The sequence below is a fragment of the Leucopleurus acutus genome (assembly GCF_964270905.1).
Source record: "Leucopleurus acutus genome assembly, chromosome: 4".
Taxonomy (NCBI): Eukaryota; Metazoa; Chordata; class Mammalia; order Artiodactyla; family Delphinidae; genus Leucopleurus; species Leucopleurus acutus.
The window spans coordinates 33,350,728-33,370,518 of NC_139146.1; the positions used below are offsets into that span (position 1 = coordinate 33,350,728).

The 19,791-nt window shown below is 34.5% G+C and overlaps 1 protein-coding gene across 2 annotated transcripts in view; it reads left to right on the forward strand.

The window, feature by feature from the left end:
- The window catches only part of TBCK (TBC1 domain containing kinase), a 231,941-nt gene that overhangs the window by 158,139 nt on the left and 54,011 nt on the right, over positions 1-19,791 (forward strand). For both annotated transcript variants that reach the window (XM_082838412.1, XM_082838411.1), the window contains one exon: positions 7,713-7,888. In XM_082838412.1, the coding sequence (XP_082694538.1) occupies positions 7,713-7,888 (176 nt within the window). The remainder of the gene's footprint in view (positions 1-7,712; positions 7,889-19,791) is intronic.

The window sequence follows — 19,791 nt, forward strand, 5'->3', positions numbered from 1 at the left end:
AATCATTTATTTTCTATCCTTAGCAGTTCTCCTGTCTACTTATTCCCTACCTGCCTCACAAAGACAACCATGGGCTTATTATCTCAAAGTGTGGTATGGAGCAATAATCATACTATTGTTAAGTACAGATGAGAATTTTAGAGTGGGGAAGGAAATGTTTCTGTCAAATTGCCCAATATGTTAAATGTCTTATGTAAGCCAAGTTATTCCGAAATGGCTTCAGTGACTCCTTTTGTCATGTGATTACAGAATTAGGATAAATTATTAATACTCTAATTCTTGCAAATCCATAATGTCTGGTAAATGTCCAGTATAATGCACAGAGTTTTTTTTTTAAGTGGTAGTATTTTTTTGTCAATGAAGTTTATTTTGCATTTGAATGAAAAGTCATAATTTGTTACCCTAGTCAAGAGATAAATCAACTATAATACAAGGATGTTGACATGATTACAGAATTTTAACTTCTTTCAGTAGTTCTTTAAAAAAAAAAAAAAAACTTATTTAAAAAGTAGTGCCCTTGGAGACATCTACTGTGCCATTTTTACTGATGTCACTCCTGTGTCCCTGTTTTTTGTTTTTTTTAATTAATAGACTATACTTTTTTTAGAGCAGTTTACAGAAAAGTTGAGCAGGTAGTACAGAGTTCCTGTATTTCTCTTCTTCCCTGCTCATTATTTCTCCTATTTTTAACATCTTGCCTTAGTATCTTACATTATTGTTAATTGAATTCTATAGTACACATTAAGGTTATATTGTAGAGTTCTGTAGGTTTCAATAAATGCATAATGTCATGTATTCACCATTGCAGTATTATACAGAACAGTTTCACCACCCTAAAAATTCCCTGTGCTTCAACTATTCATTCCTCCTCTCCTGCTCCCCTCACCCACCGAAACCTTGACAACCAGTGATCTTTTTACTGTCCTTATAAAGTTTTGCCTTTTCCAGAATGTCATGTAATAGGAATCATAGAGGATACAGCCTATTCATACTTTTTCCTCCACGTCTGCTTGTAGCTTGATAGCTCATTTCTTTTTAACACTGAATGATATCCTAAGTCTTTGGATTTTGAAAAGTAGAAAAGACTACTGTTTAAAAGGCAATCTCTTTCTAAAGAGAAATCTACCAGTTGCAAAGTGGAAAACTAGCCTATTTTTCTTTCTTTCCTTTTTTTTTTTTACCCATGCCCCTGCAATGGAAGCACAGAGTCCTAACCACTGGACCAGCAGGGAAGTCCCTTCCTTATTTTTCAACTGGGTTTAAAACAAGAAGGCAGACTTAGTGGGATCTAAGGCTTATACTTTTTTTAATTTTAGTTGAAGTGCTAAAATTTTTTATGTTTTTTATGTATCTAAAAATTTGTCTGTAAAATACTTAAGTTCCTACTGTGTGCTGGAATAATCTTATTTATACCTCGTAACAGTCCTCGTAACAATTAAGTATTATCATTCCTATTTTACGATTAAGAAAAGAGATGCAGAAAAATGAGTTGACCAAAGATGTACAACTTGTAAATAATTGAATTGATTCAAACGCAGATCATGCTGCCTCCTGAGTTAATCTTAGCAGTGTGGCATTGTTATTATACTGCTTTCTGAGCAAATATCTTAACTGCTAATTTGCAGACCTGGAGCTAGACCAAGGGGGTGAAACGTCAAGCTCACCATGCCCGTCTCCTAACTTCATTCCCACCCCTTTTGAACCACAGCCTTTAAAATTTGAAACTTTTCCAATTAAGAATGACAGACTGTATACATGGTTGTCTCTGCTACCTTCTGAAACATCACTAAAGTGACAGTAAGGGAATGAAGAAAGAGTAATTTTAAAAACAAAGAGAGTGTAAAAAGAGCACTAGTAGACAAGAAATGTCAACAAATATTTGGAAGATAGAAAGCAATTACATCAGTAGTAACTCACTTAATAAATCAGAGAATATTAAACCTTCCTGCAAAGGAGGATACCAAAAAGAAGCAAGCCAGTTCTTGATGCAGAGCACCAAAAGGTCTCAGAAATTGAAAGTGAAAGAAAAGATGAGGCAGAAAACCAGAGAAGGAACAGTTGAATGTATGTCTGCATAAGGAACAGTTTCATTTCATTCACCCCTACAAATCTTTGCTCCCACCCTCTTAGCCAAGAGTCTGTTCCTCTGCCACCTAGCAGAAGACTGGAAGATAGGGGCAGATCTAGATTTTGTGGCCTGAAGCTTATGTAGTGTGGGGAGATGCCCCTCTTTAAGGAGAGGTTATAAATTACAATACAAAATTCGGCTATTAAAAGAATATTTAGCATGAGCAAAGAGATCACAACAAATTACAAAACAGAAAAATAGCATAATGTTTGTATTCATTAAATGTCTGACATACCTCTATATTTTTCCTCCTCTTTTGCTTCATATTCATTGATCATCTCTTCATATAACAATAATTATGCAATATTTTCTATAGAAAAAATAGATAATCTGTCTTTTCACTGACAGGGTTGGTTGAAATTTGTTTTTTATTATTTATAGTAGTAATGCATAAAACATGACTTAGCACAGATGTCACTTCTGTTTGTTTTAGTGCTACAAGTTTGTTTTCTATAAATACAGAAATGCTATTTTTTGTGAGGTTCCTATCAAAAAAAGAAAAAAAAGTTAATGGTACACTTATAACTGTATATGTAGCATTATTGAAGTATATTTCTAGAAGGAGAATATTTCTCTTTTAATCAGGCATCAATGAGAACCTAATTCTCTGCTTACAGTTTCACATGTTTAATATTTGGAAGAATTTTTCAGTCTGGTTTTAGCTATGTACATGTCAACTATGTTTCGCCTGCCCATAAACTTCTACTGCTAGAACACATTCACACTGCATTACGACCTCTACTCCTGTATAGTGGGTGGTGGGAGTATTCCAGAAAGTCATTCCTAGAGCTAGCAATAATTTTACTATACTGTCAAAGAAAACCAAGCCAGACACTCATTAAAGTGGTAAGCACAGGTTTTAGTCAGTAATACACTGTTGCAATAATAGTCCAGCATGAATTGAGCTCAACTTCAATTTGTACAGAGGTGCCTGGGCATTTTAAAGGGAGAATGAGGGAATAGGGAGGGAGGAGACTAGAAGATTCAGGGAAGTGAAAAATTATAAAAAGTGTGAAGGGGGGCATTGGTCCATGTGAAATATATCTGTGTTTGCTAACTGACACTTACCAAAGTTAGGCTCCTACCTTCCTACAGAGGCTAGAAGACAGGGACCCTGTCTTCAGGTATTGACTGGAACAAATGCTAAATTCTTCTGGCAGCCTTGTTTTTTCTCAGGCAGGCCTTTATAGGGTGTTAGGGTAATCTGAGAGATGTGACATTGAATTGCTATAAACTATGTTAAGAGTTTTGTTCAAGTCTTTATAGGCCAAGGTTGAGGCATAGTCAAGAAAAGGCTTAGAGGAGCCTGACTAGACTCTGGTCAAGGAGAAAAATCTATGTCAATACCCCAGAGTGACTTCAAATAACAGTAGAATACCCATTAAACCATAATAAATATATCTTGAATTTAGCTTAGTTATATCAAAGTATCCACAGCCACTATGTTGCCTAACACAAGAGGAAGTGTAATGGAGGGGAAATTGGTGTAAAGACAACAGTTTTCACTGATTGTGGTTTAGATATTTTTACTTTTGCAAATTTTACAAAACATGACCATAGATACAGTAAATTTGGAGGTACATTTTTGGAGTAGTAGAATCATAGAGACTTGAGACACAGAGTCAGTAGCATAGCAGAGAGCCAGAGTGAGGAAATGTTCATAGTTACAATCCCCAGGCTCATCCATGGTCAATTCCCAGAATGCTGGCAAAGATTAGTTTAGACAGATTAAAGAATTATCCTCTGGAGAGATGGAAAGTTCCCAAAAAGAGAAATACCTTACTTATAAGGGTCCTCTAACAAATGACCATGTCCCCAGGTTACCTATAGTGAAGCCCTACCCACATATACAAAACTTCCAATCTGATTTTTAGTGCTATTCTTTTAAATATGCAGTCGTCGATCACCAAACCTCTAGGGAAAGCCTCCAGCTAAAAAACACAGAACAGCACCAACTGAATAAAGGACTATCCTCAGAAAAACAATTATGAGAAGATATGATAACTATGAAAAATCAGAAATTTTTAAGTGACAACAAAAAAGATTTACTGGAAATTAAAAATGATGTGGAAATGCAATAAGCTTTATATGAAAGAGGTATATGATAAAGCTTAGGAAATCTCTCAGAGAATAGAACCAAAATATAGATGGAAAGTAAGAGGAAAAGGCAAAATTATTAGGAAATTTATACAGGATGTTCAGGACTCTTCTTATGAAAGAAAAGAGAAGAGGAAAAACAGTGAGAAAGAAATTATTACAGACATCAAACAATAACTTTTTCTATAACTGAAGGATTACAAAAAGACCATCAATTAAGTGATACACAATTACATGTATCATTATGAAATTTCAGAACACCAGGGATCCTAAAAGTTTACAGATAGGTGGAAAATCACGTACAAGTGATCTCAAATCAAGATTGCATCAAATTTCTCAGAAGAAAGACAATGGAACCCTTGCCTTACATAACTCTGTAGAAAAATAAATCAATCCTAGAATGTTTTGCCTAGCCTAACTATCAGTCAAAGGCAGAATAAATATATTAATAGACAATTCCAAAGTAATTTGCCTTCTGTGCATCCTTTACTAGAAAATGTGTTCCACCAAAATAATGCAGTAAATCTAGAGAGAGAAAATAATATCTTAGCCCCCAAATTAGGGATGAACCAAAGGGAATTAGATGATGGTAAAGAGAAGTGCCATGTCAACAGCTGTTCACTATATCTAGGAAGCATTTCATAGTCATTAAAGCAAGACAATGAAGGGCTTCAGGCGAGCTGTCTTTTCTACCTACCCTTGCCCAAATGAATCATGAGTTGCGTTTTATCATTTTGAAAATAGTTCCGTATTTATGAGAGAAAACAATAGTAATGGATGAGGATAAAGAAAATGAGATTTAGAGAAATTATTTCTCTGAGTCACAAAGTACCTCGTGGAGCTTGGAATCAAACCTGAGAAACCATATCCAGGGTACATACTTCTTCACAAACGCATTGTATCAAAATGCAAATGCAAGATAGAAAGTAGTAGTGCTTTAGGATGAGAGATTATTTTTAAAAGAATAATTACATATTTTAATGTACAGTTTATAAAGTACTTTTCATAATATTTTGGTTATGGTAAAGTACTTTGGAAGGATTTTGAGATGGAGAAGGTGACATGGGTCAAGTGAATGGAGAATGGGATATCTGCCAGTAGTAATCAAGCTCAAATCGGGGTGGATGCCAGTAAATTCTCAAGATTCACTGTAAACCTTTTATGGTATTGGTAGGGTGTTCTGGAACCAGATACAAACGACTCTTCCATTGCCAGTGATTTAAGGACTGAACTACAAGCTCTGATCTGCATCATTAACTTGACTTTCAGGCTTTTAATGGGTGACAGATATGTCAAACTGATTTGAGTACTGCAGATGCAAAATTTATGGTCCAAAATTCTTTTCCTTTGGAGATTAAACAGTGTGAGGTGGATAAACTTTTTTAAGGTGACGAAGTTTTCTCTCTTTAGCTGCAAATTTTTATCTTAACCGTATTAATTGGAAGTGTTCTAAAATGAATTGAGCACATCTCTTCCATCTTAAGTGGAGTAGAGGAACGTATCTTGAACTTTTATTTTTCTTCTCATTGGTGTCTGTATTCTTCTCTTTGTGGAATATCAAGTTGACAATGTTACAGAACTTTTTAAAAGAATGCATTTCACTGTATTGACAATTTCTCAAATAAATAGGTCCATTCCTCAAAACATGTTTAACTCTGTTTCATAGATTTTATGTTAGGAATAACATATGGGGGTGATGAAATCTGACCTTTTTGTGCAGCCATGGAAGTAACCAACTGTGAAGTTGGCAAACATCACTAATAGCAGATAAAGGAATGTTTAATTGAGTAACTGGTCTTTCTAGACCTGCTGGCTGTTGTTTCTCAAATCTAAATAAATTGGGAAATGAAAGATGCCTTATAACCCTTTAGTAACTTCAGATATTCTACTCGTAATAAAAACACTTAACACATTCAGTCACTTAGCTTGTTTATGTCTTAGTTTCTTCATCTTCAGCAGAAATGAGGGGAGTGCAGTACCTGTCTATAATAATCACTGTAAGAATTAAATGGGCTATGTGAAAGTATACGACACCTGTCACACAGTAGATGCTCATTAAGTGTCCATTTCCCTGCCCTTCTCTAAGGGTTTTCCACCTTATAAAAGCAGATAATTCTATAAGTGCCTGATTCATGCACCATTCACAGGATCAACTTAAATGTCTATTTCCTTTTCCCCTTATATATAAGCTCTTCATTTCAAAAAGAGAAATAGGGACCTTACCCCTTTGTAAGGGATGTAATATATTTTTCTTCATTGCTTATCTGAACTGACACACTTGGACTTTTGCAGAGGAAATGATAATGTCTGCCATTTACTAATAATACGAATATAGAAATGGAAAAGCTAGTCCATGCTAATAAACTCCTTCATCCTAGTAAACTTCTTGAATTTCTACTGCTTTTCTATGATAGCTCCACTTTCCCTGTAGAGTAACAGCTTACTCTCCATCAGGAGTATTAACCTCCTAAAGAGTTACAGTCCTATCAAAACACACAAACAATAATTTGGCATTGTAATAACTTTCCTGTGTATATTACCTCTGTATCAAAGATGTTTAAATTTCTTTCAAATCTGAGAAAGAAGGGGAAATCTTCTATGGAAGTATTTTTTATTATTTTAATTGAGTACATTTAATTTCTGTCTATATGAAACCTCACATACTTTTTTTGTGTGTGCTATGCGGGCCTCTCACTGTCGTGGCCCCTCCCGTTGTGGAGCACAGGCTCGGGACGCGCAGGCTCAGCGGCCATGGCTCACGGGCCCAGCCGCTCTGCGGCATGTGGGATCTTCCTGGACTGGGGCACGAACCCGTGTCCCCTGCATCGGCAGGCGGACTCTCAACCACTGCGCCGCTAGGGAAGCCCCACTTATACTTTTTTGCAGTTAAATCAAGAAATTCTTTTTTAAAAAGGGGAGTAATGCTGAACTGAGATTTTAATTAATTTTGCCCTGATTATTTTATATCATCTTTAATATATGGAAATGAAACTTTCATTACACTTTACTTCAAGTATGTCTGTTAACTTCTGAATCTTTTGTTTGCCCACTCCCAAATTCTAGCCTTCCTTCTACCCAACCTTTAATTTGAGAAAGTGAAAATATTATCAGTTAAGATTCTCTAATAAGGAGATGTGTTATAATGTTTAAATAATGATATACTGAAATATATAAACACATATACTATATGTATGTATATCTATATATAGATAATAATACCCAAAAATCACACATAAAAATGTATGTATATATTTACAAATGTAAATATATGTGTATATGTATCTACATAGTAATACCAGATACCCTCTACCATTCCAATCATAAATATGCTGATTAGTATCTAGATTACTTTTTTACTGCCATCTTTTCTAATTAGTTATCATCTTAGCCATATTTGTGTATATGTATTTAGGAAAAATTGTGGTTTTTACATAAATAGAGCAATCCAAATTCTATGTTTGCTTTTTTTTTTAATTTTTCTATCTAGAAATTGACATTGAACGTTGTGTGAGAGAATCAATCAACCTGTTTTGTTGGACTCCTAAAAGTGCTACTTACAGACAGCATGCTCAACCTCCAAAGCCAACTTCTGATAGCAGTGGAGTCAGAAGTTCAACACCTTATTTCTCCACTGAGTGTCCAGATCCTCCAAAAACAGATCTGGTACGTAATTGCTGATTTAATTCATAAACTCTAAAAGAAGATGGATATTATATTAGTATACTTAAGTATCAGTATTGTTCATATACTATTATCACTTATGTCTTTTTTTTTTTTCTTTTACGGTATGCGGGCCTCTCACTGTTGTGGCCTCTCCCGTTGCGGAGCACAGGCTCCGGACGCGCAGGCTCAGCGGCCGTGGCGCATGGGCCCAGCCGCTCCGCGGCATGCGGGATCCTCCCGGACTGGGGCACAAACCCGCGTCCCCTGCATCGGCAGGAGGACTCTCAACCACTGTGCCACCAGGGAAGCCCCACTTATGTCTTTTTAACATAGCTATCTTCTAATATGTGATTGTATTCATACAACTATTTCAGGTCTTGAGGTCAACCAAAGGTGAGAGCTTAAGGCCTTCTCAGGTCTTTCCTGTGCATCCAAACATCCTATGTTTGCATTGACAGAGTTCTAGATACCCAGGATTCTGTTAGCACTTTCACATACCCCTATGGACATTGCGTTCCCCAGCTTTTAATTTTAGTTTTTAATTTTTATTGTCAGCTTCTTCTTTGCTCCAACTGTTATGGCCACCTCAGACAGCTACAATATTAAACAATTGCTGCTGACTCTTTTTGACAGATACCTCCAGAGAAAAGTCTCTTTGAACAGAGAGGGTTCTGAGTCAGGTCCAATAAAGGCAAACACTGTGAGGAGAGGTTTCTAAGGAACTGGAAGACATGTCAAGTAATCATAATTCCCTGAAATGATACTTTTTGGGAGCTCTAAAACCACTCTGTCCTGTCCAGTGGTTGCTAGACTTCTGGTTTGTGAGACTGTTGGTTTTTAAGGTGGAGCTGAGGAGAAGGAAATGAGAGTAGGGCAAACTAAAGCACCACAGAACTCACATTCTTACTGAAATAGAGGTATTTCTTTTGACTGTACTCCATACATTGCTGCAGACCTTTGTTTAATTTTCAGAATTCTAAAAGGTTCATTTTGATAATCTTTGCCAGTATTCTCATTATGTTTTGGAGGAGCAGCTTTTCTGAGATCCCTACTCTGCCATTCTCACTGATGTCACTCATATTCTATGCTATTTGTCCACTACATTTTAACTCCTGAGTGAAACAAAAAGATTGAGTAGTTGATTTTAAAAGCTCAAAATAGGAATATTGACAACTCAAGTAATGTGAGACTTTCATTTTGTGATAAAGTAAAATTTTACTAGGAAAAGTCACTGTTCATTTTAAATTTAAGTGGTTTTAAATCTTTTCCCTTACACCCTCGTCTAAAATGAGATTTTTGTTTAAAATGTCACTAAATTTTTGTTTGAATGTCACTAAACCCCAAGTCACTTTATGTATTCCTAATTATGGTAAGTCTCAGAGTTCTGGGTCAATTTGCTAAAACTTTGTGATATAAACCTAACTTTTCATAAATATAAAATAGATAACTAATAAGAACTTGCTGTATAATAAATAAATAAATAATTTTTTAAAACAACTAACTTTTCTGTGTACTCATAAGTCAGATATATTATCCCCATCAACAACAATACTAAGAATGGAAGAGAAGAATATACTACACTATTTATGTGAAATGTTGCTATCTGAAGGATATTCAAGTTTTAGTTTACTTTTCTTTAGAATTTATTTCATTTTTTTATGATATATTTCAACCATAAAGAAAAATATACTGAATAGTATAAAAACCAATGCATTATTTTTCAACAATATGTCTGAATACATACGGTAAAACAGATACCATTCTAGTTACTGGGGCTAAAGCAGTGAAAAAAGAGTACCTGTCCTCATAGAATTTGCATTTAGTGGAGGATATACAGACAATAAGCAAAAAAGGTAAACAATTAGTGTGTTTTTTAGATTCCACATATAAGTGAGATCATGTGGTACTTGTCTTTCTCTGTCCTACTTATTTCACTTAGCATAATATTCTCTGGATCAAATGGCAAGATTTCTTTTTTTCTTAATGGCTGAGTAATATTCCGTTGTATACATATACACCACACTTTTTTTATCCATTCATGTATTGTTGGACATTTAGTGGCCTTTAGGTGCCATAGAGGAAAGTAAAGAAGAATAAGGATAAACAAATGGGACTACATCAAGCTTAAAAGCTTTTGTACAGCAAAGAAAACTATCAACAGGACAAAAAGACAACCTAATAAATGGGAGAAGATATTTGCAAACCATATATTCAGTAAGAGGTTAATATCCAAAATATACAAAGAACTCATACAACTCAACATCAAAAAAACAAACAACCCAATTAAGAAATGGGCAGGGGACCTGAGTAGACATTTTTCCAAAGAAGACATACAGATGGCCAACAGATACATATCCACATGACTAATCATCAGGGAAATGCAAATTAAAACCACAATTCAATACCCACTCACACCTGTTAGAATTGCTGTCGTCAGAAAGACAACAGATAATTGTTGGCAAGGATGTGGAGAAAAGGGGACCTGCACACACAGTTGGTGGGATTGTAAATTGGTTCAGCCACTATGTAAAACCATATAAATGTTCCTCAAAAAATTAAAAATATAACTGCCATATGATTTAGCAGTTTCACTTCTGGGTATTTACCCAAAGAAAACAAAATTAATTTGAAAAGATATCTACACACCATTGTTCATAACAGCAATATTTACAATAGCCAAGATATGGAAGCAACCTAAGTGTCCCATCAATAGATAAATCAATAAAGACAATGTGGTATATACTTAAACACACACATAGAGTACTATTCAGCCATAAAAAAGAATGAAATCTTGCCATTTGCAGCAACATGGATGAAGCTTGAGGTTATTTTGGTAAGTGAAATAAGTCAGACAGAGAAAGACAGATATCACATGATCTCGCTTGTATGTTGACTCTAAAAGACAAAACAAACAAATAACAAAACAAAATGAAACCAGACTCATAAATATAGAGAACAAACAGGTGGTTGCCTGAGGAGAAGGAGATGGCAGAGGGGTGTGTGTGAAATAGGTGAAGAAGATTAAAAGATACAGACCTCCAGTTATAAAATAAGTAAGCCATGGGATGTAATACACAGCATAAGTAATATGGTCAATAATATTGTTATCACTTTGTATAGGGATAGATGGTTAGTAGACTTATGGTGGTGATCATTTCATAATGTCTGCAAATGTCAGATCACTGTCTAGTACACATAAATCTAATATAATATTGTATGCCAGCTATATTTCAATTTTTAAAAGGAGAAGATGAAGAAGAAGGGCAATAGAGAATGCCAAGGAGGAGGATTCTGGAGAGCATTAGAGAAGAGTTACTATTTTATGTGGGGGACTCAAAGAAAATCTAGCTGATAAGGAAACATTTGAGAAGAGAACTTAAAGGAAGTGAGAGAGTGAGTTATATACATTTCTTGAGAAAAAAATATTCCATCTTGCAAGTGCAAGGTAGTAACATACTTTGTAAGCAGAACAGTAAGGATACTATATATAGAATGGAATGAGTGAAGAGGAGTGTGGAAGCCATAAATTTACAGAGATCAGTGGTTCAGATCTTGTGTAACCTTAATACTTTGGCTTTATACCAAATGAGATGAGAAACCATTGGAAAATTTTAAGCAGAGTGGTGACAGGATCAGACTTACATGTAAAAGGATTACTTCGGCTACTATACATGAAATAGACAATAGGAGGGACAGAGGTAAAAGAGGAGACCAAGGACGAAGCTATGATAGCTTAGAACCAAGGGGTAGCAGTAGAGGTGATGAGAAGTAGTGTTACTGAGTGCAAGCTCATACTGCTCCCGTACAACAGGCCAATAAATCGAGAGACAAGTTGTTGGAACAAGGGATAGTGGCTTTATGCAGAAAACCAGCTGACCAAGAAGATGGTGGACTAATGTCCCAAAGAACCATCTTACCCAAGTTAGAATTCAGGCTTCTTTTATATTAAAAAGGGAGGTAATGTTGTTGGTTGTTGCAAACTTCTTGATGTCGGAATCCTTTGTTCTTACCGCTGTCCACATAGGTCAGGTCATGATGTTCCTGTAAACCTCCAACAAGACAAATGTTATTCTCTGTTCTGCAACTTTTTATCTCTATGTGAATGGAAAAAGTGTTACACCTTTAAAGATCAGAGCCTTGAAAATGGGCTATCCTGTTTATTTCAGGCTATAGGCAACATTCTTAACTTGCAGCAAAAGCAATAGAATACAAAGGTTAAAGTAAAAGAAACAGATCCAATATGGAGTCAGATTTGTTCTTCCCTATTACAGTAGTAAGTATATTTTGAAAACAGAACCAACAGATTTTGCTGACTCATTGAATGTGAGGTACGAAAGAGAGAGTAATCGCGGATGAATCCAAAGTTTTTGACTGAGGCTAGAAGGATGGTGTTTTGGCTGTTCTCATTTGCTGATGTAAGGAAGACCATAGGAGGAGCAGGTTGGAAGGTAAAAATCAAGTGCTCACTTTTGAACACGTGGATTTAGAGATTTCTATTAGATGTCCATAAGAAGAATAAATACATTATTTTGTTAGTTTTATGAATAATATCTTTTAAGCTATTATGTTTCCTGGTTGATTATTCCTGCTTGATTTTAGTTTATTTTACATTCATTTTATAGTTAGCAAACTCATTTGATTTTTTTAAAATAGACTTTATTTTTTAAAGCAATTTTAAGTTTATAGCAAAATTGAGTGGAAGTGCAGAGATTTCCCATATACTCCCTGCCCCACACATGCATAGCCTCCCCATTATCTACATCCCCCACAGAGTGGAACATTTGTTACAGTTGATGAACCTACATTAACACAGTATCATCACCCAAAGTCCAAGGTTTACATTAGGGTTCACTCTTGGTATTGTACATTCTGTGGGGTTGAACAAATATATAAATGACATGTATGCATCATTATAGTATAAATGCCCTAAAATTCCACTATGCTCTACCTATTCATCCCCCTTCACCCTCAACCACTAGGCTACAAACACTGATCTTTTTATTATCTCCATAGTTTTGCCTTTTCCAGAATGTCATATAGTTGTTTCCTCCATGTCTTGATAGCTCATTTTAGTGCTGAATGATAGTCCATTGGTTGCACCACAGTTTATTTAATGATTCACCTACTGAATGACATCTTGGTTGCTTCTAAGTTTTAGTTATTATAAATAATGCTGCTATTAACATCTATGTGTAATTTTTGTGTGGACATAAGTTATCAGTTCCTTTGGGTAAATACCAAGTGTTTTGGAATTGATTCGCTTTTTAAATCTAGTAGATTGTAGAGTCTCTTGGATGTTTATGCGGCTAATTCAATCAACTATACATATGAATACATTTATCTCTTGCTAGTTACTACTTTTATTATTATATCTCTGATTTTATGTGTATGTGTGTCTTATTGCATTGCATAGGACCTCTAGTAAAGTAAAATAAAAGTGATGAGAGCAGGTAGATTTCTTTGTACCTGAATTTAATGAAAATTCTTCTAATTGCACCATTAAGTTTGATTTTTTTTTTTTTTTTTTTTTTTTGCGGTACACGGGCCTCTCACTGTTGTGGCCTCTCCCGTTGCGGAGCACAGGCTCCGGACGTGCAGGCTCAGTGGCCATGGCTCACAGGCCTAGCCGCTCTGCGGCATGCGGGATCCTCCTGGACCGGGGCACAAACCCGTGTCCCCTGCATCGGCAGGCGGACTCTCAACCACTGCGCCACCAGGGAAGCCCTGATATTTTTTTTAACTTAATACTCTGAGTAATGAATTTCCCTTCTTCTTCAATATTATTAAGAGTACTTGAATGAGTGTTGAATTTTATCAAATTCATATTCTATTAAGGATTGATTAGGATCATCTTTTTTCCTCCTTTAATCTGATAATGTTTACATTATTAAAATTTTTGATATTGCATGGTCCTTGCATTTTTTGAGATAAAGTCTACTAGGTCTCTACAAAAAAGTAATACTGACTATATTCAATTTGCTAGTATTTGCTAGTATTGACTTTCTGCATCTATGCTCATAGGTGAGATAAATCTATAATTTTCTTTTCCTGTCTGTCCTTGTTAGTATTTGATCTTAAGATTTTATTTCTCTTTCCCTTTATTGACTGTTTAATCAGTTTGTATAAGAGGAATTATCTGTTTCTTATAGATTGAGTTAAACTTGTCTATAAAACCACCTGAGTCTGATGCCTTTTAACCAGGGAGATATTTGATTATCCATTCTTCTGAGTCACTTTTTATAAGTTCATGTTTGAAAATGATCTATTATCTATGCTGATTTTATTACAATCCTTTTTAAAGTATCTATGTTGTCTAAGTTTTTATACCCATTCTTTATATAAAATATTTTTACCTGTTTTAACATTTTACCTCAAATTTTGTCCCTCTTTTCCATCCTAGTATTGTTTATTTGAAGTCTTCTTTGTTCAGATTTAAATGTTAGAATAATAGAAAGTAGATACAAAAAATTATGTATGTATGCCTTACAAAAGCATATTCATTAAGTTTAGGATAATCACAGTTCAGATTTACGTACTGTATATTCTATGTTAGATTCTATAACAGATTAAAAAATCCCTTTTGTAAATTTAAACATAAACTGCACTCTGTGACTTGTAGAATCAAAGCTTGAAAACAGCTCTGAGAAGAAAATTACACTTAACTTTTAATTTATCCATGTGTCTATCATATTTATTCCCAGAAGCAGACGACTGTAGTAGAAAAAGCATGAGCTTTGCTATTAGATGAACTTAGTTTCAAATTTCAACCCTGTTCCTTTTTGGTTTTATAATCTTGCATAGTTCACATAACCTCTCTAGTTTCCTGTTTGTAAAAGTGAGCATAATTATAATAATTCCTACTTTGCAGCATTGTTAAGCACCTAATTCAGTATCTGATACATAATAATATTAGCACTCAAACAAATGGTAACAATCATTATCACACATTTAATAACTAAAGGTTAAATGTTTCAACTTTGAAACTATGCAAAAATTTTCTGAAAGTTTTCTGTATCTAAGTAATTTGTACAAAAGAAGAGATGTTCTGGTATTCTTCTATTTCCCCTCAGCTATGTCAACTTTATTACTATCACTTTACATTTAGAAGTCACTACAAACAGTAAGGGTAGTAAAGGAGAGGGAGGCTGGCTTGCCAAAAAAGGAATCTTTCAAGCATTTTTTCCTCAGTAATTTCAGTTTAAGATTTCACTTTGACCTTTACCTCTTAGTTTCAATACTATTTTGATCCCCAAACTTGCCAAAAGAATTATTTTATCTAGTGCCAATGTCTTTCACATCTACTTTTCCTTAAATAGCTAAGACTCTGCTTGACGATTATAACCACAGCTAATTGAGGGGCTGGGTAATATATATATATATAAAGGTATGTAACTGATGAATAGAATAAAATGGGTTTTTTGAAAACTGAATATATTTTAGAGAAAGACTGGCCAGCACTGGATTTTTTTTACCCAATTTCTTTGTTAAATTTTAATTACCATATTAATTTATTGATGACTGGTATAAGTTAATTGCATGTGCACTGTGACTAAGCAGGAATTATTATTCTTGTTTATAAACACAAATGCTAGTCTGGGATTTTATTAAGTAAATTAAATTTTGTTTTGTTTATATAATGTTAACTGTTTACATTTACTATTGTCGTAAAGTAAGCAAAACATTCATTGAATTATCCTCAATTTACAGGTATGCTTTAAGTATAGATTAAATGAGTTTAGTGTACATGAAAACTTAAAAACACATTTATATTCTTTAAGTTGGAGTAGCTTCTGAAAGTCTGTTATAAATACTAGTCTACAAAGTTTCATCTTGATAATAACACCACTGTTTTTTATAGTTTGAACAATTTAAAAATAACACAACAATGATTTATAGTTTTTAGGTACTCAGGTACAGTATTTTATTTGTTCCTAAACAAATCTCTGAAGTAAGTATTTTTATCCCTATTTTAGAGTTGAGGAAACTCAGAAGATAACTTAAAGCAAGTTAACTTTATCAGTAGTGTGTTGTGTTTTTCTCTCTTATTCACTGAAATGTATATATTAATATACAACATATCTTACTCTATAGTCATTGAGCACTTTTGTAATTTTCTTTTCTTTCCCTAGTGCATGTTTATATACACTCATGCAATCACCTATATACCTGCTCTTAAATTAGTTGAAATGTTTTTACAGTAAGGTAGAAGGAAAAGCAGTTATGTGACCTCTTTTTTTTTTTAAAAGGTATTTAATGTATTGCTGGTGGTTTTCCAGAAAAAGAATTTTAAACCAGTTAAACCTTCAACAACAGTAAATGAAAATGCATAGTTCCCTATATCCTCCACAACACTGGACATTATAATTAAACTTCTTTTGCTGACTTGATAAGTTTTTAAAATCTCATTTACATATGCATTTCTTTTATTACTAACAAGTTTAAATTTTTTCTTATGTTTATTAACCAATTATACTTTTTCTCTGAATTGTCTTCAGATAATTCTTTGTCCATTTTTCTACTGGAAGGCATTTTTATTGATTTGTAGTGTAGTGTTAGAATACTAACATTTTGATACCTTTGGTACATACTTTTCCAGCTTGTTGCTTGCTTTTAAATACATTTTTTAAAAAATTTTAACACAGGTTTAAATTTTTTGTGAATGTGATTCCTTCCAAGACATTTTTTTAAATAACATTGGTTTATAACATTATGTAAGTTTCATGTATACAACATTGTATTTCAGCTTCTGTATATACTACAGTGTGCTCACCATCAAAAGTTTAATTTCCATCTGTCACCATACAGTTGATCCCCTTTACTCATCTTGCTCTCCCCTATCCCTTTCCTCTGGTAACCTCACTTCACTGTGTATTCCACTTTCTCCATTCCCCTGACAAAAGTCACAAATTACTCTTTTCAGTCCCTGATCTCACTTGATCTCTCTTTTTTTTCAAACATAATCCTTCATGGATTTTTGGTACACCCCAATCTCCTCGTTTTCATCTTTCCTCTCTGTTACCTTCACTCAGTATCTTTCACTGTCTTCACCTGCCCTTGCATGTCATTAAATATAGCGTTCCTCAAGGATCTTTGTGAGCTTCCTTCTGTTCCTTCACAAGATGGATATTAGACAGTCTTGAATACTTCCATCAAACAGTGACCATGGCTTCCAGTTATTAGCTCCTGCTCAAGCTTCTCTTATTAGCTCTAGGCGACCAACATCCGATGCCTGCTCTGCACTCCACTTGGATGTTTCACAGGTAACCTCTAATTCAGCATGTCTAAGACTGAATTTATTTTTTTTTTCCCCTTAAAGCTGCTCCTCCTCCAGCATTCCCTATATCAGTAATCACCATTTTCGTTCCCTGACTTGTTCAGGTCAGTATGCAGATTCATCTTTGATTCCTGCCTCTCCTTCCAAATTCAATTAATCAGAAAAACCTGTTCACAAGTCTATTCACTTCTATTTCTGATACCATCATTTTAGTCAAGTTTTCCATTATCTCTTATCTGCTTTCCTGCAATTTCCTGCATCCGTTCTTCTTCCTCTTTCTTCAGACTTCAGCTAGCATTATCTTTTTAATTCTTTTTTTAACTTAAAACAACAGTAATCTATTGTCTCACACTTCTAGAAGCTAAAAATCCAAAATCAAGGTGTTGGCAGGGCCAAGCTCTCTCTGTTGGCTGAAGGAGAGAATCCTTTATCTCTTCTAATTTCTGGTGTTTGCCAAAAGTCCAGTGTTCCTTGGCTTATAAATACATCATTCCAGTCACATGGCCATCTTCCCTTTATATGTCTTCACATCATCTTCCCTCTGTGCATGTTTGTCTCTATGTCTAAATTTCCCCTTTTTATAAGGACACCAGTCATATTGGATTTGGGCCCACCCTCAGCATAATCTTTTTTAACTAAAAATCTTGACAAGACTCTTCCCATTATCCTTACAATAAAATTTAAAATTCTAAACATGGTCTACAAGGCCCTGCACAAATCTTTCCATTGCCTACCTTATCAACTTCTTCTATCAGTGTATCTTTCCTTCTTATTCTTCTGTGCTTTAGATTTCTCCCAGTTTTAGGAATACTCTTTACATAATTCCATAATAAGGTCTCTATCGCTGCCTACATTTCCTTTATTAAAGTAAATTTCTGAAGAGTAAGAACTGCATCTTACTGATTTTTGTGTTCTTGTTGCTTAGTATAATTCCTGATGCATCACAGCCTCTTAATAAATAAAATAATAACATACATTCTTTTCTGATAGTTTGTGGGTACGTTAAGGACCCCCAGGGCCTAATTCAATGCCGGAGAAATAGTGTGCTCTCAATATATATGTATTTAGTTGAAGTAATTACCACAAATTAGGTTTTACTGGTTTACTCTCAGTTGAATAAAGCATTAAGCCACAACTCTTTATTCATCAGGCATGCTAGCTTTACCTACTTTTCCTTCATAGCATACGTTATATTGATAATTATATACTTACATCTTTTATACTTATCTTTTGTTCTCCACTGTATCCCCAAAACCTATCACTGTGCCTGGCTTATCAATAAATAAATAACACCTAGTAATCAATAAATATTTTTGAATGAATTAATGAAAAGTTAATTCCAGTTAATCAGAGTTTTACTCTATTTCCTATGAGGCAATGTATCTAAAAAATGGTCTTCAAAGTATTCTATAATACTTGTTGAAAATGCATATTAAAGGCTCCACAAACATCCCATATCTACTAAATCAATCTCTGAGGGTTGGCGCCTGGGATCTATGTTTTTACTCAGGTCCTTGGGTGATTCTTAATGTGATATGTGCATATAGTTTTCTCATGACTCATTTTTGAAGCTAAACAGAAATGTTTCTTCATGAGGGAGGGGCGGGAACCACAATAAGACCTTCATATTTATGGTTATAGTGTTATCTTATTTTCTGCGTTTTTTGTTTGTATTTTTTATACTAATTACTTGTTTTATAGTTATTTATGTCTGACCTTTTTGACCAGTTAACTTTCCTTTCATGAACCAAAATCACCACCTGTTTCACTACTCAGCAATCTCAGCCTTCTCACTCTCTGAGTCTCTTCTCTTGTCTTTACTGCCAACAGCCAGCCCTCTTATAAGTCTCTCTCTCCCTGGCTATCCCTCCCCTGCTTGTTCCACTTTGTGAGAGCAGTTTTTAATCAGTGGTACTAACATACAGCACTGGAATTTCAAAGGCCTTTCATGTAGAAATAAAGTAGAGAAATTCATCTAGGACTCAAAAAACTTATGTTTCCTACTGATACTTTATGTTTTCTCTCTTGAAATCAGTAAAAAGTAACCCTATTGAATCAACTCAGAATTTATGTAGTGATTCAAGTAATAATTACAGGGTATTAATATATGAGTCGGTATGATATAAACATAATTGTCATATAACATGGAAAGCATCAGGAATTGAAAGTGACACACTGTTCTCCTTGCTGATAACTTGAAAATATGAACAATTTTGCTTCAAGAGAATAAATGTAAAGAAGCGAAATGTTGGTAGGGATTAGGGAAAAATCAAGAGAAGACAATGATTTAAAAAAAAACATTTAATTTTACTTTTCCTTTTTTCCTCATCATTTTAAGAGAATTTTGACTGTTTTATTCATTCAGCAAACATTTGTTTTGAGCACCTACTAAATGCCAAGCACTTGATAATTGAATTTGTTAAGGGCTTTACAGTTGTAGAGAGGTTTTTACAGTCCTTATTTCATAGTAGTATGGACTGCATCTTTTCAAAGTATCTTGCTAACTGAGGGTACATGAGGAAAGGTGGCTGGGAATGTATCTTCAGTTCAGATGAAAGAGATGATCAGCAGTGCCCCAGCCTTGCCCCCATTGCAACCATGCTGTTCATTTTCCATTCTCAACTGTTGT